The sequence below is a fragment of the Chrysemys picta genome, chromosome 13 (assembly GCF_011386835.1).
Source record: "Chrysemys picta bellii isolate R12L10 chromosome 13, ASM1138683v2, whole genome shotgun sequence".
NCBI classification, from domain to species: domain Eukaryota; kingdom Metazoa; phylum Chordata; order Testudines; family Emydidae; genus Chrysemys; species Chrysemys picta.
Window position 1 is genome coordinate 10,122,911 of NC_088803.1, and position 22,388 is coordinate 10,145,298.

Consider the following 22,388-nt stretch of genomic DNA (forward strand, 5'->3'; position numbering starts at 1 on the left):
ATGATTCTATGTATCCAATTCTGGGTGCCACGCTTTATGAGAGAGGCAGAAAAACTGGAGAGCGTCCTGAGGAAAGCCACAAAAATAGTCAAAGGTTTAGAAAACCTGATCTAGGAGGAAAGGTGAAAAAAACAGGGTATGTTTAGTCTAAAGAAGAGGAGGCTAAGGGGGGACAGTCTTCCCGTATATTAAGAGCTGTTCTAAAAAGTATGAGGGTCAACTGTTCTCCATGTCCGCTGACGCTAGGACAACAAATAATGGGCTTCATCTGCAGCAAGGGAGATTGTGGTTAGTCATAGGAAAAAACTTTCTACCCCTAAATGAAGTTAATCTCTGGAATAGGATCCCAAGGGAGGCTGTGGAATCCCGGTCACTGAAGGTTTTTAAAGCCAGATAAGACAAAAATGTCAGAGCTTCATTTGTGCTCCCCAATGTCTGACTCTAAGAATTGTTTCCGTTCGTGACACGGCCGTGTGTGGGGATGCACTTTCACTGCCAGGGGGGATGGGGAGATGTCCCTGCTCAGATGTTCAGCTTGACAGTCAGGCCTCAGGGATGATAGCCTGCTACAGATGGGAGGGTTTTACCGTCCAGGCCCTGCACACTGGTGGTTCATCAACAGCACAAAAAAACCCACTGCAGCCAGTTTTAGAGGCCGAGTCAATTGATCCCTGGGTGCGGACCAGACTGGACACAGCCCCAGCTGTGCAGAGCCCAAGATGCTGAGTGTCTGCACATGTTGGGGGCCCATCCTTTCTCCCTGCCATGTGGCTGGGTGTACCTGCCCCAGGAAAGTCTAGCACCCACCTACGCACTGGGAACCTGACCCTGAGGTTTCCTATTCGCACCTAGTTGGGGCTGTAGCCCCTGTGGGCCCAGGCAGAAGGGCTGCCGCCTCCTCAGACAGGCCATGAAGATGCCGCTCATGGGGGATGGGAAGATGTCATCTGGGAATGAATATGGGGGTCTCAGGCTCTGTGAGTGCTGTCTCAGTTGTATTAGGGCACCCTGAGGGAGTGGCACAGATGAGGAGAAGACCAGGGAGCTTTATGCATTTATGGTTCATGTCTTCAAGCGCTTCTCCAGAACTTCATGGGCTGAAAACATCCCATTTACCACAAGAGAAGCCAATATTTGTAGGTGATCCCATGACTCCTGATGCTGGGGCTTTACGAAATACACCAAGGCATTTCAGGAGAGTTCGGAGCTTGATGGAGGAATGAGGCCGGGGCCTCAGTGCAATTTTAAGCCACTTTCTGGGGCCCAGAATTTTGGGCGCGTGAGATGTTCAAGTGGCTGGACAGCCAGGGTCACATTTCCAAGTGGTCACACCTATTGTGTGGGGACGTTTGCTCTTTACTCAACCATGCCAGCCATGGGGCAGGCCCAGAGGAACACGGCTCCAGCACCGTCTGTTTAGGGCCTTCCCCATCACCCATCACCATGGTATCAGTGCTCCTCCATGTCCAACATGGTCTACGTGCTCCCCATCTTCTGGGAGAATTTCTGCCATGGGCTCTGTGGCTGTGCTGCAGGAAGTCACAGCAGGGCCCCCATCCCCTTCTCACTGCTCTGAGACGCACACTGGGGAGGAAGCAGGGAGCTGAGCCAAGCCAGCGGGTGACTCAGCGTTGGCCGCACTCCCCGCCAGATGAGCTGCTGGAGCAGAGGAGACGGGTGAGCTCCAGATGAGCCCGGTACCAGGTGTGCTGGGCTCCAGGCAGGCCCCAAGGGGCCCTGCTCCCAGATGATCTGGGGGGAGGGGAGGAGAGATGCCCTGTCCCAGAGGGACTTTCCCCTGGGCTCCTTCCTCCAGAGAGAGGTTGTTTTCCAGCCACCAGCTTCCTCCCTCGTGCCCCCCACGTGTCAGTGGAATAATGCTGAGGTTTCTGAGGGCGACTGTGTGGTCCCAGCTCTCCACGAGGGGAGAGCGAACGTGATCTGCGGTTTCCTGCTGACTCTATAAATCCCCCAGTACTGAGTCACAAGCACTGTCACTTTCCCCAGATGGTGACGATGCTGATCCTGATCCTGCTGCCCGTGGCCTTTCTCCTGCCCCCCGGGGCTGGGGCTGGTGAGTGTTGGGGTTCAGGGATCCTGGGGAGTGGAGCCAGGAGTTCGCTGGGCTGTTTTCAAATCCTTAGATCTTCCCCAGAGTCAGATGCATCTGCCAGGGTGATTTCTGGCTCCCAGGACCCAGCTAGGGAAGAGTTTGGAGGTGGGGGTGAAGGAGTTGGGTGGTGGAGCTGGTGTTGAGGTAAAGCCCCCGAGAGATACATAGAGAGTTTGAGAGCAGGAGAGAGACAGAGAGTATCTTAACTAGGAGCTAAGAGCCAAAACTCCTGGGTTCTATCCCCTGCTTCGGAGTGGTGTCTAGTGATTAGAGTGGAGCTCGGGGATGGTAGTCAGGACTCCTGGGTTCTAGCCACTCCTTCCTTTGTGTGTGATGTCATTTTAAATTGAAGCTCTTTAGGGAAGGGACGGACTTTCCCTGAGGGTCTGTGCAGCACCCAGCACAACGGGGCTCTCATCTGGGTTGGTGGCACCATATGCAAATAACAGCACCAGACTGTTAAAAAAGCCTCGTTCATATGGACGTCAAACTAACAGCCAGGAGTTGTCTGTTAAAGCATTCAGATGTGAACTGTGCACAAACTTGTATTGCTTTAATTATCCTGATTTTAAACCACATCTGTAGTTCAACTGGTTTTGCTCTGCCTGTGGCTGCCCTAATATTGATTTAAACCTGGCCAAAGCCAGGGGCCAGTTAACTTCAGAGAACCAGCCTTCATCCCATACAAGTGCCTGAAACATGCATTTGCACAGGCTTAAAACAAACCATGCAGTCTAGCAATTCCTAAGTCCTACATCTCTCTGATGGTTAGAGACCTTCTCACTTCCACCGCCATCTATCCCTGCCCAGTTTATCCCCATTTGTTCTTTTGCCTACATTGTCCTTCAGCTTCACCAGCTCTTCTCCCTCCTGTCCCCTCCACCCTGATGTCTTTACACTGATTGTCTGGCTTTGACTTCATCCACCTGCGCTGAGACATGTTCAGAGTTGGTTTGAAAAGTTTTTCCCTGGGAAATTTCGACTTTTCATTGAAAACCCCCAAAGTAATTTGTTTTTCTAATAACTTTTTATTAATTTTTAAAAGATACATAGAGAGTGAGAAAACAAACAGCAAAATATACATAAACTACTCATAATGCATAAACACCTCATAAGATATTAAGTATTTGCTACCTCACCTTAGCTAGGCTTGAAACATTTAGTTATCTGTAGCGTGAATGGTTAGAATATCAATCCCTTATTGTATTCCACAATTTACAAACAAAATATGCTTTATAAAAATCCAGCTAGTTAAATAAAAATTATTAAGGTTAGATAAAGTCTAGAAGCAAAATTCAAATGAGAGGAATAGATACAGGGAGCGGAAGGAAGTGGCTAGGGAAGAGGGGGGTTAAGGTGGACTCATACATTTGATAGGATCATCAGATACTTCCAGGAGAGCATCTCATATCTCTAACAACTTTTCTTGGGAAGCTCTTTCCTGGTAGCCAAGCTTGGGATGTCTATGCTCTAATCTTCGACTGTTGGTTGCTTTTTGGATTTCCATTTTGGTGGTACTTGTCTTTCCACTGCTGTTAGTGCTCTGCTTAGCCAAAGTATTTCTGATTTATTCTGCTTCCAGTTAACACCCACTAGGTTGAAAATTACATGGTTAATTTTATTTGATAGGGGAAAAAAAACACTGTCCCCTTCAATTCCGCCCAAAGCCGACTGGTCTATGAGCATATGGGTTAAGTCAGCACATGCTAGTCACAGCTGACTTAGCAGCACCTGCATTGTACATTGAAGAGGGGTCCAATGCATCCTCCATATGATTCCTGTGGAATTAATCTTAAATGTAGCTCCAAGGAGCAGTTCAGAGAACTGGCTACAATTTGCTTCCATCTGGTTAGCAGAAAATTATTGGCCTAGTTTCTCCTCCCAATGCTTTTTTAGGGGATCAGTGTTTAGTTCAAATTTGCTGGCCAGCTGTGCATAATGTTGCCATCGATCCTGGCAATCTGGGTAACATTTGCAGAAACAAAAGCAGTAATGAGTGAAGGGCAGCGAAGGCAGCAGTGCTAAACAGATGGGGGGCGGCATGTTTCCCTTGCATACCTCGCCACTCCATCTTAGTCTGTACTGTGACCAAAATTAAAATTGTTTTGGTGACTAAAAACTTACACATTTTCAGCTGAAAAGTGCTGAAAACTGGGGGGGGGGAAATAATCAGTTTTCCAAGAAAAATGCCAAAATGTTTGAGGTGAGGCGACGCTTTTTGGGAAACTTTTCCTTGTCTAGAAAATCTGATTTTCTGTACAAAAACAGTTTGGAGGGGCAGCTTTGAAGCAGCCCTGGCTTGTCACTGGGGGTTGATGGAAAAGGTGAAACTTCAGCAGGGGACGTGTCTGTGGTGTTCTGGGTGAGACTGACCACCAAAGCTGTTAACTCCAGGCAGTGCAGTTACTGACCTACTCCTGGTGCATTTGGCCCCGATTCTCCACACAGCAAGGACAGAGCTTTAGATTTACCCTCCGACCCCATGGGGTGTCCAGTCTGGGGGAGAGGTGAGGAGGTGGCAGAGTTCCAGGAACAGGGATCCCCCACAGAGAGCATCAGAGGGGGTGGGATGAGGTTGTGAGGATTCCCCTTTGGGATGGGGAGCTCGGTCCCAGTCCGACCCAGGGAGATGATGGGGCTCTTTCTGTGACCCTGGTCTCTCCCCAGGTGAGATCATCGGGGGCTGGGAAGCCAAGCCCCACTCCAGACCCTACATGGCCTATCTGGAAATACAACACGAAGGGAAGACCATTATCTGCGGAGGGTTCCTGGTGGCAAAGAACTTCGTGCTGACGGCCGCTCACTGCAATGGAGAGTAAGCGCCTCTGTGCTGGGGATGTTGGGGAAGGTCGGGGATAGTGGGTGATGGGGGAGCCGGGAGCCCTGGTGCCGTCATAGGCTCCAGAGAAGGAGCTACAGGCTGAGAGAGCACAGCCCAGGGATATGATCTGGTCGGGGGTGTCAGTGTGTCTTTAGGGGCCTCTGCAAACCATGGTCCAGATCAAGCGCTGGGTAAATCAATGGAGCTACAGCCATCAACACCAGCTGGGGTCTGGCCCTTTGACCTGATCGGGGCAGGGAGATAGTCACAGCCCCAGGACAGCTCTGCTGGGCTCTGGGCTGGGAGGAGCTGGCATAGACCCCTGTCTGGATCTAGCCGGGGGTGGGGAGGAGCTGAGACCCAGAGGGCAGGAGAACTGCGGGGCGTGAAGGAGCTCAGAGGAACAACACAAAGGGCTGGTAGAGACACAGGCTGGGACCCCAATGCCACTGGGCAAGTCTCTGTGCTGCAGCCAATGCCTCCTAGAGGGGAAAAGTCCCCTGTGCTATTTCCTGGCCCAGAAGAGCCCTGTCCTCCCCATATCACTGCTCATAAGTCAAACCCCCATGTGCCCCTCCCCTATCTCACATATGCTCCTGCCCCTAATGCCCCATGTATTGCTCTTGGCTTTCACAGTGAGATATCTGTCAAGCTGGGAGCCCATAACATTAGAGAACAGGAAGAGAGCCAACAGAAACTCTCCGTGCGCCACCGGATCCCCCACCCGCAGTACAACGATGCAACCACCAACAATGACATCATGCTGCTGCAGGTACCCTCCCATTCCATCACCCCACCCCCAGTGACTTCACACAGCTTCAAGTACCGCCCCTATCCCATCCTCCGATCCCCAGTGACCTCTCAGGCATGGGTTTGAGTGTTTCTGGGTATTGGGGTGTGTCTCTGTGTCCTTGAGTGCGACCCTCACATTGATCTTCATCGTTCTTGTGTCTCAGCTGGCAGAGAGAGCGAAGCTGAACAGATGGGTGGATACCATCGCCCTGCCCAGTGCCAGCGAGAGAGTAAAGCCAGGGACCGTGTGCAGTGTCGCCGGCTGGGGCGGCACTAGCACAGAGAGTGAATCAAGCCCGGACACGCTCCAGGAGGTGGACGTGGTGGTGATGCCGGATGCCACATGTTCGAGGAAGCCTAATGGGCCATACAGAGGCTATAAATCGTCCACCATGATGTGTGTGGGGGATCCAAAGACGGGGAAAGACTCTTGGAAGGTGATTCTCCTCCTGGCTTCAAGCATCTTTGATAAATCGTTATTATTAATGAGGCTGTTGGTTTTGCAGTCCGGCATACGAGTGGTGGACAGCGATCTGGCCCCACTGTGCTTGGTGCTGTACAAATGAATGGGAAAATATCTGGTTTTCTCCCAGGGGAGGCAGAGGCCAGCTCTAGGGGTACGGGTGGGGATGAGGGGACTGATACCTGCTGGGCCTTGGGGGAGCCAATCAAAGACCAGGTGGACATGGGGAGCTGTCACTGAGCTGTGCATCAGCGGGAATGACTCACTGAGCTGTTCTCCATCTGTGGCTTGTTTTATTTCACAGGGCGATTCTGGGGGCCCCCTAGTGTGCGGAAAAACAGCCCAGGGCATCGTCTCCTGGGGGTATTGCACCCCTCCCGGGGTGTACACGAAAGTCTCCACCTTCATCCCCTGGATACGGGCGACGATGAAGAGGCTGCAGCGCTGAGTCAAACTGGGAATTGCTGCAGGGGCCGGAGCTGCATCGCTTTTGTCCTTTGCTGATGCCCAGATGTAGGACCCACTTTGCAGATTGGCTGAGCCTCCCCTCTCCACAGGATAGCCCCCCTCCATTGCTCCACTCAGGCAACGCCCAACCAATGAGCATCAAGGCACTGGGCCTAGGGGAGTTAAGAACGAGGTTCAAGACCAGCTCCCATCAGCTCCCTTGTCAACGCAGATCCTCAGGCTGCCTCTTAGCTAGGGAAACAGCTGGTTTATTTCCCCGGGGGTAACGGACATGAGCCAAACCTTGGGGAAGACCTGGTGGTTTGTAGCTCTCCCCCATGTCAACTGATCAAGTGATCATTTATTGGGGATCTTCATTGTTACCTGACCTGCTAACTCCCGTGAAAACTGCAGCCTGCCCTGTCCTCACTGGACCTATCCCATGGGGTAGTTCATTGGGCTGTCACCGCCCGTTCCAAACACACCTGTTCCCAATGACAGTGAGGCCAGTGGGAAGGGAACGCAGTGAAGGCTGCACTGAACTGATTGCAGATCAATCCCCGGTGCTGATCCCTCCTTCCCACCTTCCCTGCCCCACCCTGCCACGCGGCCTGCTGCATTTCGCTCACTGCTCCATTGCCAGCAATGAATAAAAATGAAGTTACAAAAAAAAGTGTTTCAGGTACTGAGCGATCAACCCGAGCTGTGACATCCAGAGCAGCTGCTGCATCTACCAGGGCCAGGAGGGAATTAACCCCTACAGGGGAAGGTTGGGCTTGTGGTCAATGCGCTAGGCTGGGGCCTAGGACACATCACATTTTTGACACTGAGTGCACGTCTCCTCCCCATTTTGACTCCCTTGATCCTTCCTGACCAGCTGGTAACCAGGGATTTTAACCGTCCAGTCGTGGGAATCATCCCAGCAGGTTCCAGTCACACCTGCTACACCAAACTGATGCTCCCAGAGGAGCAATTCCAATTCCTCGTGTTTGTTCCCCAGACTCCTCGCACTGGTGCAGAGGCAAGTCAAGAATTTCTTCTCTTCATTTAATTGGGATTCCTGGATTAATTTTGTTCTTGATTTTTGCTGAGAGCTCATTTCTTCTCCCTTTTTACCCTTCCCTTTGCTTATTAGTGTATCCCTCCCTTGACTCCTCTAGCCGGCCGGTCCCCATGGACATTAGTCCCCTTCTCCTGAGGTGGAGGCCATCCAAGCTCTACAGCCCCCTCTCCGCACAGTCTGTCCACCCTCCACCCCAGCAACATAGAGAGTAATCAGACCCCGTCTCAGGCTGCTCTTTTAGGCTAATCCAGCCCAGCTCTTTCACTCTCCTCTCTTCAGACCTGCTGGTCCCTTGAGCGCCCTCACAGCCCTTCTCTGCATCTGCTCTGGTCTCAATTCCTCTGTCCTGCACACAGGTTACCTGAATTGGTTCCAGATGGGAACCCGGGTTCATGGCAGTTCCTGGCTCACCCTGAACAGTGATGGGAGGTGTTTGCTGAGGTCGCAGCACTGATCCAGGGCATCTGGAGTGCAGCATCCCATGACCCCGGGAAAGGTGCCCAGCAGCAGGCCTGGCCCCGGAAGCCTGCCTTGGGAGCCTCAGAGCTAGGGGACGTGGCTTGGCCCTCAGAGCGAGGGGACGTGGCTTGGCCCAGATGTGTCTTGCTCAGAACCATGTGAGGCCCAGCATTTGGGTCTGCTTGCCACAGATTAGCTCCTGCACGGTGGGGCTGAATCAGGTCCATCTGGGGTGATGCCTCCCCCTCTCTAGGCAGAAGCTTGAGCATTGGCATGCTAAACCCTGGGTTCTGAGTTCAATCCTTGAGTGGGCCATTTAGGGATCTGGGGCAAGAATCTGTCTTGGGATTGGTCCTGCTTTGAGCAGCTGGTTTGACTAGATGACCTCCCGAGTGATCATTTATCCAACCCGGATATTCTGTTATATGAGGTTGCACCCCTCAGAAAGCCCAGATGACATGCACAGGCCTGTGGGAGACAGATGTGGCTTCTGCATAAGATACTTAGAAACCTCAGGTTCACCATGGAAGCGCTGTGGCCCCTTATCTCTCAAATTCAAGATGCCGGGATAAGGCCACTTGGTGAGGAATGGCCCAGATCCTGGAGTTCTGCACAGCTGGATCCATGCACAGCTGGAGCCCGGCCTACATAGATCTGAGCCCAGGCAGCTCTGCAGCCCATGGGAGGTCCCTCCACCCCCACGCTGGTCTGTTGGTCAATGTGGCAAATGTTCTCCAGTTCATGTGACACATCAGCCTCCTCATTCACATGAGGGGGAGCGGACATAGCTCCGGATGGTGTTGCAGATGGGGATTTACAAAGAGCAAGTTAGTGCAGGCCTGGGTCTATGGATTCCAGGCCCCAGGTGAGATGCAGTAGCATTCCCTGCCCCCCTGAGCCAGTCAGTCCCCCAGAACTGGGTCCTCATCAGAACCGGTTTCCCCCAGATGGGAAAGGAACCATCTCGCATTCCCCATCACCACTGACAGCAGAGGCAGATACAGCAAGAGTGGCTGAATTCTAGTGATAGAGGTATAAAAGAAAGAATCAAATTCACTGACTGTTGGTGTAATGGTCTTCTCTCACTGTGACTGTCTGAGGCCCTGTTTCGTCATATTGAAATAAGGCAATCTGGGGCTGTTAGGAAGGTGATCCAATCTATCATCTCCAGAGAAAGGAAAGAGCCCAGAACACGTAAAAGGAAATTTAGTTTGATAGTTTTCTGCCTGGTAAGAACTCACTTATCAATAGACACATCTGGAAAACCCTTATGTCTGCATAGATGTTGTGAAATCCTCACTTCTGTATTGTTTTGTATGTTTATTTGCCTGGTTTCTGGCTGGTTCTTTGATTGTTTCTGTCTGCTGTATAATTAATTTTGCTGGGTGTAAACTAATTAAGGTGGTGGGATATAATTGGTTAGCTAATCATGTTACAATATGTTAGGATCGGTTAGGTAAATGTTAGTAGAATGATTGGTTAAGGTATAGCTGTGAATATTATTATATTACTATATAAATTAGGGGCAAACAGGAAGTAAATTGGGATTCGAAAGTAAGGAAAAAGGAACTTGGATTTAAGCTTCCTGGAAGTTCACCCCAATAAACATCGAATTGTTTGCACCTTCAGACCCCCATCCCCCGCCCCCCGTGAACCAGTGGGAGGGACAGAGGTGGGTGCTGTGACTTAGGGGTACCCTGGGAGGCGTCCTATCCATGTTCTCAGTTAAGGACGGGATGTATCTGGTCGCCCCATGCTCCAGGGGGTGATTGAAAGGAGTCCCATGAGGGATTTTTTGATAGACACTGGAGCAGCCATCAGCTTAATGACATGGGGGCAGGGGAGGCCCTCAGAAATAACTGTGACAATTGTAGGGGCAACGGGAGGGGAGACACAGTTAACCCTGAGGCGGGGACAGAGCAAAGGAATGTGGGGGGAAGGGAAGATTATGTGGGGTTGTAATGATATGCTTAATCTATTGGAGGCAGGAAATTTACACAACCTGGGATTTGTACTGGATTTAGCCAATTAGGTGTGTTTATTGGGCCAGACACAGGACGATCAGGGATATACCATTCCTATGGGGATAGCCACCATGACCATTAAAGCAGCACATGCCCTCCCACCACCCCCGGCTGGGTTGGAACACATCCCTGTGTGGGCTACGGATAACCTGGATTGTGGTAGGGGCAGCATGGAGGTACTGCTAGAGGGCGGGGACCTTCCCCCACAAAAACAGCATTCTATTCCTCGGGATGCATTGGCAGAGGTGGGGGCAACTATTGGGGAACTGGAACAGAGGGGACTGATTAGAGCGGTTGCCTCCCCTTGTAATGCAGCTATGTGGCCATTGAGAAAGCCAAATGCTACCTGGCGCGTCACTGTGGATTACAGGGCACTAAACGCTCATGCCAATTCACCAGCGTCAGTAGTGGCAGCATACTCTGAAATGCTAGCCCGTATTGGACCCCAATTCCGAATGTTCACTGTTTTGGACATAGCGAATGGATTTTGGTCTCTGCCACTAGCTACCTCATGTCAGTATAAAACTGCATTCACATGGGAGAGCAGACAATTCTGCTGGACAGTCCTACTCCAGGGATATCGGGACTCCCCTGTAATTTTTCACAGATACATGAGACAGGCTCTGGAGGGGTGGATTCAGCAAGGTGTGTACAATATGTAGACGACCTGTTGCTAATGTCACAGACAGAGGAGGAAGACAGGGAACTAACTGAGCAGGTCCTGCAAGGTTTGGCAAGAGCAGGGTTGAAGGTGAATGGGAAAAAGGCTCAGATGGGGCAGACAAGAATGACCTACTTAGGAGTGGAAGTGTCATAGATGGGAAGGGAAATCGATAGGGAATGGGTGCAACTGATCCAGTCCCTGCCACTGCCTACGGATGTTTAAAGCTTGCAAAGTTTTCTGGGTCTAACTGGATTTTGCAGGGATTTTGTGGCCAATTATGCAGAAATAGCCCAACCTCTATTTGACCTAACCTGAGCCTCAACTTGGGAATGGTCAGAAGAGTGTACTGAGGCAGTGAGAGTACTAAAGGAAAACCTGGCCAGTGCTCCAGCGCTGGCCTCCCCGGATGGGGAGAAACTCTTTTATCTGTACCCTTTGGTATCTGACACCACCATGGGTGGTGCATTAACACAGGAGTATGAAGCAAAGGACTGACCTGTGGCCTTTGCCATTCGACTTTTGAGTGCTGTGGAACTGATGTCTGGATGGTGTGAAAAGGTGCTGCTGTGCACCTACTGGGGGGTAGGGAAATTCAAATACCTCATGGGGATGCAGAAACGAATAGTCCAATCTCATCATGACCCCTTGTGGCTATTAAATATGAATATATGGAGATATACCTATCTCATAGAACTGGAAGGGACCCCAAAAGGTCATTGAGTCCAGCCCCTTGACTAGCAGGACTAAGTACTGATTTTGCCCCAGATTCCTAAGTGGCCTCCTCAAAGATGGAACTCAAAACCCTGGTGTCAGCAAGCCAATGCTCAAACAACTGAGCTATCCCTCCTCCTTGTTAGGATATACATACATTCTTACAGGGACAAGTGAGTGGGCAGCATATTGCCAAATGGATGCTGGCTCTACAGGCAGAAAACATGAAAGCAGAAGTGTTAAGGGAACCCATAGTCTGGGTAGCCGGATTACATCTGGCTGGCACCACATACCAATGTGAAGCCAGCCCAGGTAAAACCCAACATCAGGTCTTTCGGGCGGCTAACCCCAATCCGGTGAAGGAGGGGACACTGGTATGGATTTTGGATGGAAGTTGTAGGTATCGGGGGGACAGAAAACTGCAGGCTTAGCTGTTGTGGGAGTCAGAGGAAATGAGACAGTCCGCACCATTGGTTTCTCACTAGAAGCAAGGTCAGCTCCGGAGACAGAACTGGCAGCCTTAAATGAAGTGGATCCCAAATTTGAGCCAGAATGTTGTGTGGTGGTAGATTCAGATTATGTATTTCATGGGGCCACATTAATGCGGAGATGGGGGGCAGATAATCGTTTCAGGGCAACAGACAGCTTCACAATCAAGCGTGCTAACTGGTGGAAGCGAGTGGAGGAGCTCAGTCACCGGTTTACACGGATCAATGTGGTAAAGGTGAAGACACACAAGAAAACAGGACCCCTAAGGAAAGGGAATAATCTGGCCGATGCAGAGGCCAAGGGGGCTGCAACAGCCCTGGGAGCCAGAAGAGAGTGAGCCTGTAGCCGCGTGCCAAAAGTTGCCGATCCCTAGTCTAGGTTGACATGTTCCTGCCTCGGAACAGGGGCCTGAACCAGGTGACCTCATGAGGTCCCTTCCAGCCTGATATTTCGATGATTCTACTCTATGAAATGTCTTCTGAGATTAAATCCTCTGAGCTTCCTTCCCCTCCCTTGCCTGTTATCTGGAGCCCCGCTGGGCAGGGGGGGCAGGCAGATATGAAATATCACACAGAGAAAACAAAGCTGGTCTTGAAAAGTTTCTGAGAACCAGGAGTAAAAGGAAATGATTCAGCAGATGAGGACTGGAGACATGACAAATTTGCACTCAAAGATGTAGATTTTAATAGTCGTTCCGGTGTGGGCCAGAGGCAGTGGGGCAGTGACTCTCAATCCTGACCTGCAGCGCCCCCCTTCCCATTCCTGGACTCACAGCCTCAGACAACTCCGCTTGTTCTCCCCAATGTCTGGCTCTGAGAACTGTTTCCAGTCGTGAGACGGCCATGCGTGGGGATGCACCTTTCAGTGCCAGGGGGATGGGGAGATGTCCCTGCTCAGACGCTCAGCTTGTCAGTCAGGTCTCAGGGCTGACAGCCTGCTACAGATGGCAAGGTTTTACCTTCCAGGCCATGGTCACTCGGGGGACTTAACACCACCAAAAAATCCCCATGGCAGCAAGTTTCAGAGGCTAAGTCAATTGATCCCAGGGCACAGATCGGACACAGCCCCAACTGTGCAGGGCCCAAGGTGCTGGGCCAGCCGAGATGTTTGGGGCCCGTCCATTCCCCCTGCCATGTGGCTGGGTGTATATGCCGCAGGTCTGCCTGGCACCCACCTACGCACTGGGACCCTGACCCTGAGGTTTCCTGTCCCCACCCAGCTGGGGCTGCAACCTCTCTAGGCCCAGGCAGAAGTGCTGCCCCCTCCTCAGATGAGCCATAAAGAAGCTGCTCGTGGGAGATTGGAGGACGTCCTCTGGGAGAGAAAAGAGGGTCCTCATGCTCTGTGGGTGCTGTCTCTGTTGTATTAGGGCATCCTGAGGGAGTGGAACGCATGAGAAGGTCAGGGGGCTTTATGCATTTAGGGTCCCATTTTACCTAAGCTGGTAGAAATAAGCGTAGCGGGTCTTTAATGTGGGTCCCCACATCTGTACCCCAGAGTTCAGAGTAGGGAGGGAACCCAGACAGATGTGATTCATTTAACTTCTGGTTTCATTTCACAGGGGAATTCTGGGGGTCTCCTAGTGTGTGGGAGGGTGGCCCAGGATATTGTTTCCTTTGGTCCTATTGATGCTTCACCCCCTCAAATGTACACACAGACCTCTGAGCTCATCCCCTGGAAAAAGGCAACAATGTGAATTCTACAAGCCTTGGACCCGCTGGAATTCTCCTCATGTCCTGGAATCGCCCCTGTGATGCTGTACCCCATAATGCTTTATGGGAATATGACATAACTGGAATATGTTTTGTGCTGCCTGTGCCATATAACATATCTCTGTAAAGGTTACGGTCTACTATGTCTAGTCATCCCATTTGTACACATATATCATTTTGTACTTGAGGTTAAGAATATTGCCTGTATACTTGCTTGATTTCTAAGTAAGCTTTGTGAGGCATTTGGTCAGCTTCTTTAGGATGGAATTTGCAAGGTTAAATACCCGATCAGGAAGCACTTGGGGAACAATGCATCTTGGAATGCTCCAATCCACATAAGAAGTCTTCCTGGAAACATACAAGATACCATGTGGACAATGGCTTCTGCCTGTAAAGACTGTGAGTCATGCATGGACATGGGACTTGTCCAGATGACTCCAGAACTCCATCTTGGAGTTGGACTTTGCATAGGAGTGAGGAGGGGGGTCTCCACCCACAAGAGAAAGTCTATTTAAACCCGTGGGATACCCCTCCATTTTGTCTTCAGCTGACGAAAGAGAGAGCCTCCCCACCACACAGGATACTTGGAAGAAACTAGAACAAGGGAGTGTGAATGATTGCTGGACCCAGGCTAAAAGGAGATTAGTCTGTAAAAGGAACATTCCAGAACTGGTGAGGATCTTATATATATTCAGTTTGATTAGACATAAATTTGCGCATTTTATTTTATTTTGCTTGGTGACGTACTTTGTTCTGTCTGTTACTACTTGGAACCACTTAAATCCTACTGTCTGTCTTTAATAAAATCACTTTTTACTTATTAATTAACTCAGAGTATGTATTAATACCTGGGGGAGCAAACAACTGTGCATATCTCTCTATCAGTGTTATAGAGGGTGAACAATTGATGAGTTTACCTGATCTAAGCTTTATACAGGGTAAAATGGATTTATTTGGGTTTAGACCGCACTGGGAGTTGGGCATCCGGGTGTTAAAGACAAGCACACTTCTGGTAGCTGCTTTCAGGTAAACCTGCAGCTTTGGGGCAAGTAATTCAGACCCTGGGTCTTTGCTGGAGCAGACGGGAGTGTCTGGCTCGGCACAGACAGGGTGCTGGGATGCCAAGCTGGCAGGGAAAGCTGTGGGCAGAAGTAGTCTTGGCACATTGGGTGGCAGCTCCCAAGGGGATTTCTGTGATCCAACCCGTCATAGCCCCATTCTTGACACTTGGAGCCCAACTCTTCATCATCCTAGATATCTACATTAGAAACATGGAAATTCCCATAAGAAACTGAAGAAAACTTCCAATGAGAATTCAAAGTGGTACTTCATTTAGAAAGGAAATGACATTTAAGTTAGAAAACACACAAAATTTCAGTACGAAACTAAACAAATATTTCATACAACAAAGGATCATACAACATCATCCAATCCAGGCCAAGCAATCATGTATTATAATCCCCATCTTCAAACCAGCTAGGTTTCTTACCCCCTCATGTACTGTTTCAATTACAGTCCAAATGCTAATTTCATTTAGAAAGGAAACAATATTGCAATAAGAAATGAAATGAGAATTTGACCTAAATTACATTTTCAAATCCAAGTCTACCAAAATTTCAATCAGATAGAAAATGAACAATTACATTAGCTAAAAATTGAAAATTTCAGTTTGAAATGAAACAAAATAAAATTGAATTTCAAAGGAAAATTGGAAATCCAAAATGAAAAGAAACAAAGCTTTCACTGTGAGACAAAAGGGGAGTTTTAATAAGAAGCGAAGTGAAAATCTCAAGTTGGTACAAAATGAAAATTTCAGGTCGAACCATAAACAAAAGCATCACCTCGATATGAAATGGCCAATTTAATTTGAAATACAACAAAACAAAATTTTCAATTAGAAACTAAACGAAAATTTCATGTTGAAATCAAACACAAATTTTCACTTCCTTCCATTTTGCTAGATGTTTTCCAGCCCCATTTTTGATTCAGCCCTATTTTCGAAATGACAGCTTGTCAGAAAAGGACAAGCAGGCCTGCTCTGTACATAATCCACCCCTAGATAGGGACAGAGAGGCTCCCAGAGCTGGTGTCCTGCCGAGCTGCCAGCTTGCTTGTGCACTGAGCTATTAACCAGCGAGGCACTGGAACCAAATGCTGGGCATTCAGATGCTCAATCATTTCTCCTCCACCCCAATCCCCCGGCTCCAGCTCATTTATTTGGCTTTCTGCTGTCTAGACTTGCAATGAATAAAAAAGAAGTTACAAAGACAAAAACCAAAAGAGAATGTGTCGCTTTGGGGGGATGTAATGAACTCCCTGAGCCTCAAAATGTGGAGCAGTTGCTGCATCTAGTAGGCTGAGCAGGTTCAGGGTAGAGCATGGGACGGGAGGGGCTGATTAACCCTTTCAAGGTGTAACTATTGTCACCTGGATGATGTGTAATTGCATGGAGACTGGCAATGGAAATAAGCAACTCTCTGGCCTATGGAGCTCACCGTGACCCCAGCTGGGACTGGTGGTGCATGGAGATGGAGGGCGGGATAGAAGAAGGGTGTGTGTTTGTGGCTACAGGGGTGGGTATGTGGATGGAGGAATGGAGGGATAAAGGGGTGGGGATATAAGGGGTGTGTATGGGGATGGATTGTATGGAGGAGTTTGTATGGGGTTGGATGGAGTTACAGATAGCTAGGATGGATGGACAGTTGGATGCATGGATGGTTGCATGGATATATGTCTAGAAGAATGTCTATGGAGGTGGATGAACGTACAGTTGGCTGGGCTGGATGGATGCATACTTGGATGGATGCCTGGATATATGGTGTCACTCTGTCTGGAGAAGCTCCCGACCATGAGTGTCTACCTCAGGGCAGACTGTCAAAAGCAGGGCAGCCACCCCAGACTGGTGGTATGTTCGATAATTAGATTTCACCAACTCAGTAACAAATGTGAACTCCCAAAATACTGCAGTCGTCTTGTAACGGAGTCACAGGCAGTTCCTTTAGACGCTCCCGTTTATCTTGCCACCCAGAACAATACTAACACACAAGTGAGCTGGTCTGGCTTCCAGCTGTGAGTTTGTCAGTTCTCAGCTGACACCTAGGCCTTGGCCAGAGCTGGCACTTGGCTTACCACCGTCCCACCCCCAACGCAAAACTGGTGCAGGAAGGGCTGTTGTCAGTGCTCCGGAACATGCCTCAGGGTCACCCTGTTCTTGATAAGGCCCCAGTCACTACCTTTTCCTCCCCCTTGACATGAATTATTTCCATGTGAAATTCTTGTGGAATAAGATCCCAAGACAATAATTTAGAATTTGTCCCCTTAGCTCAGTGCAGCTGTCTAAGGGGAGAATGATCTGTCAAAAACTGAATTGTTTTATTACACAAATAAGGTTTACAGCTCAGATGGTGGCATATAATTCCCACTGGATGACCGCTTGGTTCAGTTCAGTAGGGGTTCATTTTTACTCAGGAAGACAATGGGATCCCTTTTGTTTCCTTTGCCATCCTACTTTAACACTGCACCTAACCCAATATTAGAAATCCCATCACCTTCTTTTATATTCTGAAAGCCTTTTTCACAGATCTCTGTCGATATCACCTGGCCTGGCTTCCCTTTTTTGTAAGATCTGTTGTGGGGGCCACAATGTTGCTAACCCCTTCACAAACCTCCAGTGGTACTTGGCAAGATCAATAAAGGATTGGACCTCCTTCTTTGTTCAACTCCTAATAGGTTCTACCTTGAAGAATTGGGGCAAAGAAACCTAGTGCCCTCCCTGTGCCCTATATAAGATACCTCTGCAGCTTCTATTCTGCAGTTGGAGACCTTGACAGTGAGGTTGGCTTTTTTAAGTCTTTATAACACAATTTTCACATGACTCAAGTGGCCCAAATCGTCTAGCTAGGCCCTGGCAAAGGTTTGTAACCCCTGCAGCACCTCATTGACAAGCCTCTGAAAGGTAACTCTTGCGTTGATTAATTCAAAAGGCAGAACCTTAAATTCATATAAGCCGATTCCACTACAAAAGAAGATTTTTCTTTGGCATCAGTATCAAAGGAAATTTCCAGTACCCACGAGTCAAATCCATTGGGCTTATGAATTTTGCACCCCCTCCAATAGATCCAGCAGGTCATTTATTCAGAGCGTGGGGTATGGGTGAAGTTGGGTGTTAGCATTTAGTTCCCTAAAGTTCCCATAAACTTGATGGTTTTATCCTTTTTAGGTACCATCACAATAGGAGATGCCCAGGGGCTTTCTGATTTAATAATGACCCCATCTCCAGCGTGCTATCTACCGCCACCTGGATCTGCTTCTGGATTTCCACTTTAGCCCAATGTGTCTTCCTAGGAGCAGGGCAGGGCCCTGTAGTTTCAATGGAATGTCAGTTTAACTGGGTCGGTTGGAAAATACTTGTTTGTGGTGCTTGAAAAGGGCCAGCATTTCCTGCTTTGGGGTTGGATCCAAACCCTCCCCAAACTCAATGCTCTCCAGAGGAGTTTTGTCCTTGCTCTCCCTGACCAAATCAAACAAAGGAACATTAAACATTCCTTCCTCAGCACAACAAAACATATCTGCTGCCATCTCCCTTTCATGGTAAGCTTTTAACCTATTGACATGCACTGCCTGCACAGCTCCCCTGCCCTGGGGTTTTCCTTACATCATATGTGGCTTCATTCACTCTTTCTATCCCCTCAGAACGACCTTCCCAATAATCCTGAATTCTCTCTTTCCTCATTGGGATTAGCACTAATACCAAATCACCAATATCAAATACTTTGTGCCAACTGCACCAACCCTTCTGGGTTTCTTGACTTCTTTTAAGGTTCTTTTGCACTAAATCCATCATACACTGTAACTTCTCCTTAAAATGAGTAACATACTCCTCTACCGGCTGACCTGTCTCCTTGGTACTGCCCTCCCAAGAGCCTCAAAGCAAATCTGGGGGTGCCCTCACCTGCCTCCCCTACAGGTCATCAAAGGGGGAAAGCCAATAGTTCCCTGGGGAACACTTCTGTAGGCATATAGAAGATAAGGAAGACAAACATCCCAGTCATTCTCATGCCTGGAGATATACATTCTTAGCATAGCTTTTAAAGTTCCATTAAATCTTTCTACAAGCCTATTAGCTTCTGTATGAGAGGGAGCAGCCTCCCTTCGGACTTGAGAATGAGGGACCACTACCCTCCCCTGGTGGGCAGAGCCAGAGCTGCCACATCCCCCTCACCAGAAATATTGGGGTGGGACAGGAAGTGTAAAGGGAGGTCCCTGCGTCTTAGTTCACTGAGAGCCATGGAAGAAGACAGATCTCTCCAATCTGCTGATGACCACCGCAGCCGAGTCCACGCTGCCCAGTGCCCGGTCTCTGTTGGAGACAGACCCTGGAGGGGAGTTGCTGGGAGTGCCGTATACAGTGTACCCTGAGAAGAGAGAGGACCCTTGGACTATGGAACCCCCTCTCCAGACTGTGGTTGGAAATAGTCAAGGGAAGCCAGACTTTAGTCCGGTTTGGTTGCCAGAGAAGGGCTCAGCATGTTGTGGTTGGATTCCCCACAAATGCAGTGGTGAAACACTCTGCCATTGTTAGGGCCCTGGGCTGGGACCCAGTGTAGATGGCTGAGCCCTGGTCCCCCTACCCGCAACCCCAACCTTGGGGTGGTGGCCTTTGCACCCCTAGGCCAGAAGCCCTGTGCTTGGCTTGTGGCTTCCCCCATCAGGAGACAGAGAGCCCTAGACTGAGTGTTTGCTGGCTGCCTTAGCCGGGAGGCTTAGACTAAAACCTGCTCCCTGCTCTGCCCTGCTCAACGGGCCAGAGCCTTGGACTTAATTACTGCCAGCCCCAGGCAGGAGGCTGTGGGCAAAAGACTGGTCACTGCTCTGTCCTGCCTGAGGGGGCTAGAGCATCAGACTGTCACTGCTGGTTTGCATCTGCTAGGTGGCTACAGAACTATAGACTCCTCATGGCTTGGCCCCACCAGTGGGACCCAAACCCCACTGCTGTTGCCTGACAGAGCGAGGCAGAGTGGCCTCCCTCAACACTTGAGAGTGAGGGACCACTACAGCTTTACTATAATTCCCACAACTTTTTAAAGACTACAGCCATGAAATTTGCACTATGTTGCATCATGATTTCTCCTACCTATTCTGCTGTAAACGGTGAATAAAGCTGTAGCCACTGTTCAGAATTAGACAAGGATGTGGTTTCAGGGTCCCTGTGGCAGAATCCAACACAACAAGAATGTCTCTCTTTCCCTTCTCTGAAGGTTTAGTGCGAGGTCCCACTGTATTCACAGACATTCTGGCAAACACCTCTTTAATAATGGGCATAGGCTGCAATGGTGCTTTACAGGGTCCCTTTAATCCTTACGCTTCTGACTTAAGTCACAACTCTTACCGGAATCTTTCACTGTATCGCACATGTGAGGCCAATTGAAAATCTGTTGCAGCCTGTCACAGGGTCTTTCCACTCAAAAAACTCCTGTGAATGGACAATCATGAGTTACTTGGAGCAATTCTCTCCTGTATTTCTCAGCCACCTGTTTGCAAACCTCACCTCCCCAAAGTTTTATTAACTAGGAAAAAGAAATGACAGTTATTTACAGGTTGAAGCGAGCAAACATATACACACCAGTGAGTTACCATCTAACTCCAAATAGTGACAGAGCTGTAGTGATCTGTCCATTCAACGTATCTTTCAGGGCAGCCCCAGGACGTAGCTCCTGGGGATCTCTGGCTTCAGTTGAGCATCTCTGGACCTTAAGAATTCAAGCATCCAAAGAGATGGAAAAATTTCCTGTGACCTTGTTTAATTTCCGTCATTCAGCTTCCAAGCCCACAGCACATGCTTCCTTGCTCGTAGCATTTCCCAGGTGCAATAGGGCCATTAACCTGATTTGTATTCAGATGATTTTTAATGGCCCATCTGATTTTGATATTCTTTCTGAATGGGTGAGGCGAGGGACGATTCCCAGTTCTGAGTTCATAAGTTTTAGGCAACACTTTCAAAGTTACAAAACTAGACTTACATTGTTCTTATAGCCTGGAATACCAACATTGCACATGAGACTTCCAAGCATTTCAGAGAGTCAAAGCACTAAACACATTCTTATAAAATTCATATGTATTTTGAACAAAACTACCATATAGATGAGCTGGTCTGGTCTTCAGCTACTAGGGAGTCAGTTCTTAGCTAATGCCTGCACCCTGGGTAAGAGGTAGCATCTGGCCCGCCAACGTCACATGACTAACGCTTCCTCCTGCCTATTACCAGTGTCAGAAATGCCCTTGGGTTTTCTGCTCATAGATTACCAGACCCATACATTTCAAAGTCAGGAGACACCATGGTGACCTTCCAACCTGAATCCCTGGGCACCCCAGAGCCAGAACCCACCCAGCAACTCCTGCCACCAATGTGGCCCCAGGTCAGTTGTTCCTCTGGCTCTGTGTCCTATGTTTGTACTTTTGGCCCTGCCAGGTCTTTGCTGACTCCCAGCTCCCGGCCGTCACATCTTGTCCTGCCTTGTCCAGAGAGGTTGAAGAGCCCCCTGCTCTAGAAACCCCCTCCCCATGGAGGTTCCTACAGACAGGGACTGAGTCCCCTCTTTGCCTCCAATAGTCTTAGGGGATCGCTCTCCTTGGAGCTCTCCCTGCCAGGCAGGGTCTCCAGATGTCAGGTCTCTAGAGATCTACCCTAGCTCTGCCTGAAGTACTGGGCTAGAGGGCAGAGATGCTGAGTGGGTTCTGGCTACGGGGTGTCTAGGTGGCTAAGTCAGGAAGGTCAGCATTGCCTCTCCTGGCTTTGAAATCTATGGGTTTGGGAATCTAGGTGCAGAATAGTCCAGGGGTTTCCTTGCATTGGTAGCTGGAGGGGGAGCAACGCTAACCACATCCTCAGCCAGGGGTACGGGGGGGAAGGAGGGGCATCATTAGCCAGTGCCCCCAGCCAGTTTATTTAGGCAACAGAGCAGAGAGGAAACCCTCCCCCCTCATTGTAGGTGTGGCTGTGACCTGACAATTTCCCAATGGGTGTCTCTGCTCCTGGCTCAACTGGGATGGGAGTTTCCAGGCAGCAGGGTATGTGCCCCTGTAGTTGGCAGGTCCTTCCCTCCCTTCCCCCAGCTTGGTCCATATAACCCCAGGGCTGAGGTAGCGTCTCCGTTCATATCCCTGGATGGTTCAGACGATGCAGCTCTTGATCCTGGTCCTGCTTCCCACGGCCTTTCTCCTGTCCCCCGGCTGCCCATAGTGAAATGAGAGTTGTTTAGGGCAGGGAGCCTTAGGAGCAAACCATGCCTCTTGGATCAATCACTCATAGAATCATAGAATCATAGAATATCAGGGTTGTAAGAGACTTCAGGAGGTATCTAGTCCAACACCCTGCTCAAAGCAGGACCAACCCCAACTAAATCATCCCAGCCAGGGCTTTGTCAAGCCTGACCTTAAAAACCTCCAAGGAAGGAGATTCCACCACCTCCCTAGGTAAACCATTCCAGTGTTTCACTACCCCCATAGTGTAAACGTTTTTCCTAACATCCAACCTAAACCTCCCCCACTGCAACTTGAGACCATTACTCCTTGTTCTGTCATCTGCTACCACTGAGAACAGTCTAGATCCATCCTCTTTGGAACCCCCTTTC

General features: G+C 49.4%; 1 protein-coding gene across 1 annotated transcript; it reads left to right on the top strand.

Annotated features, from left to right (window-relative positions):
* Positions 1-1,947: 1,947 nt before the first annotated feature.
* Positions 1,948-7,309, top strand: LOC101931737 (granzyme H-like). Its single transcript, XM_065565409.1, has 5 exons — positions 1,948-2,074; positions 4,781-4,928; positions 5,571-5,706; positions 5,891-6,163; positions 6,494-7,309. The coding sequence occupies exons 1-5, from the start codon at positions 2,008-2,010 to the stop codon at positions 6,635-6,637; spliced, it is 768 nt and encodes a 255-aa protein (XP_065421481.1). The 5' UTR covers positions 1,948-2,007; the 3' UTR covers positions 6,638-7,309.
* Positions 7,310-22,388: the final 15,079 nt, after the last annotated feature.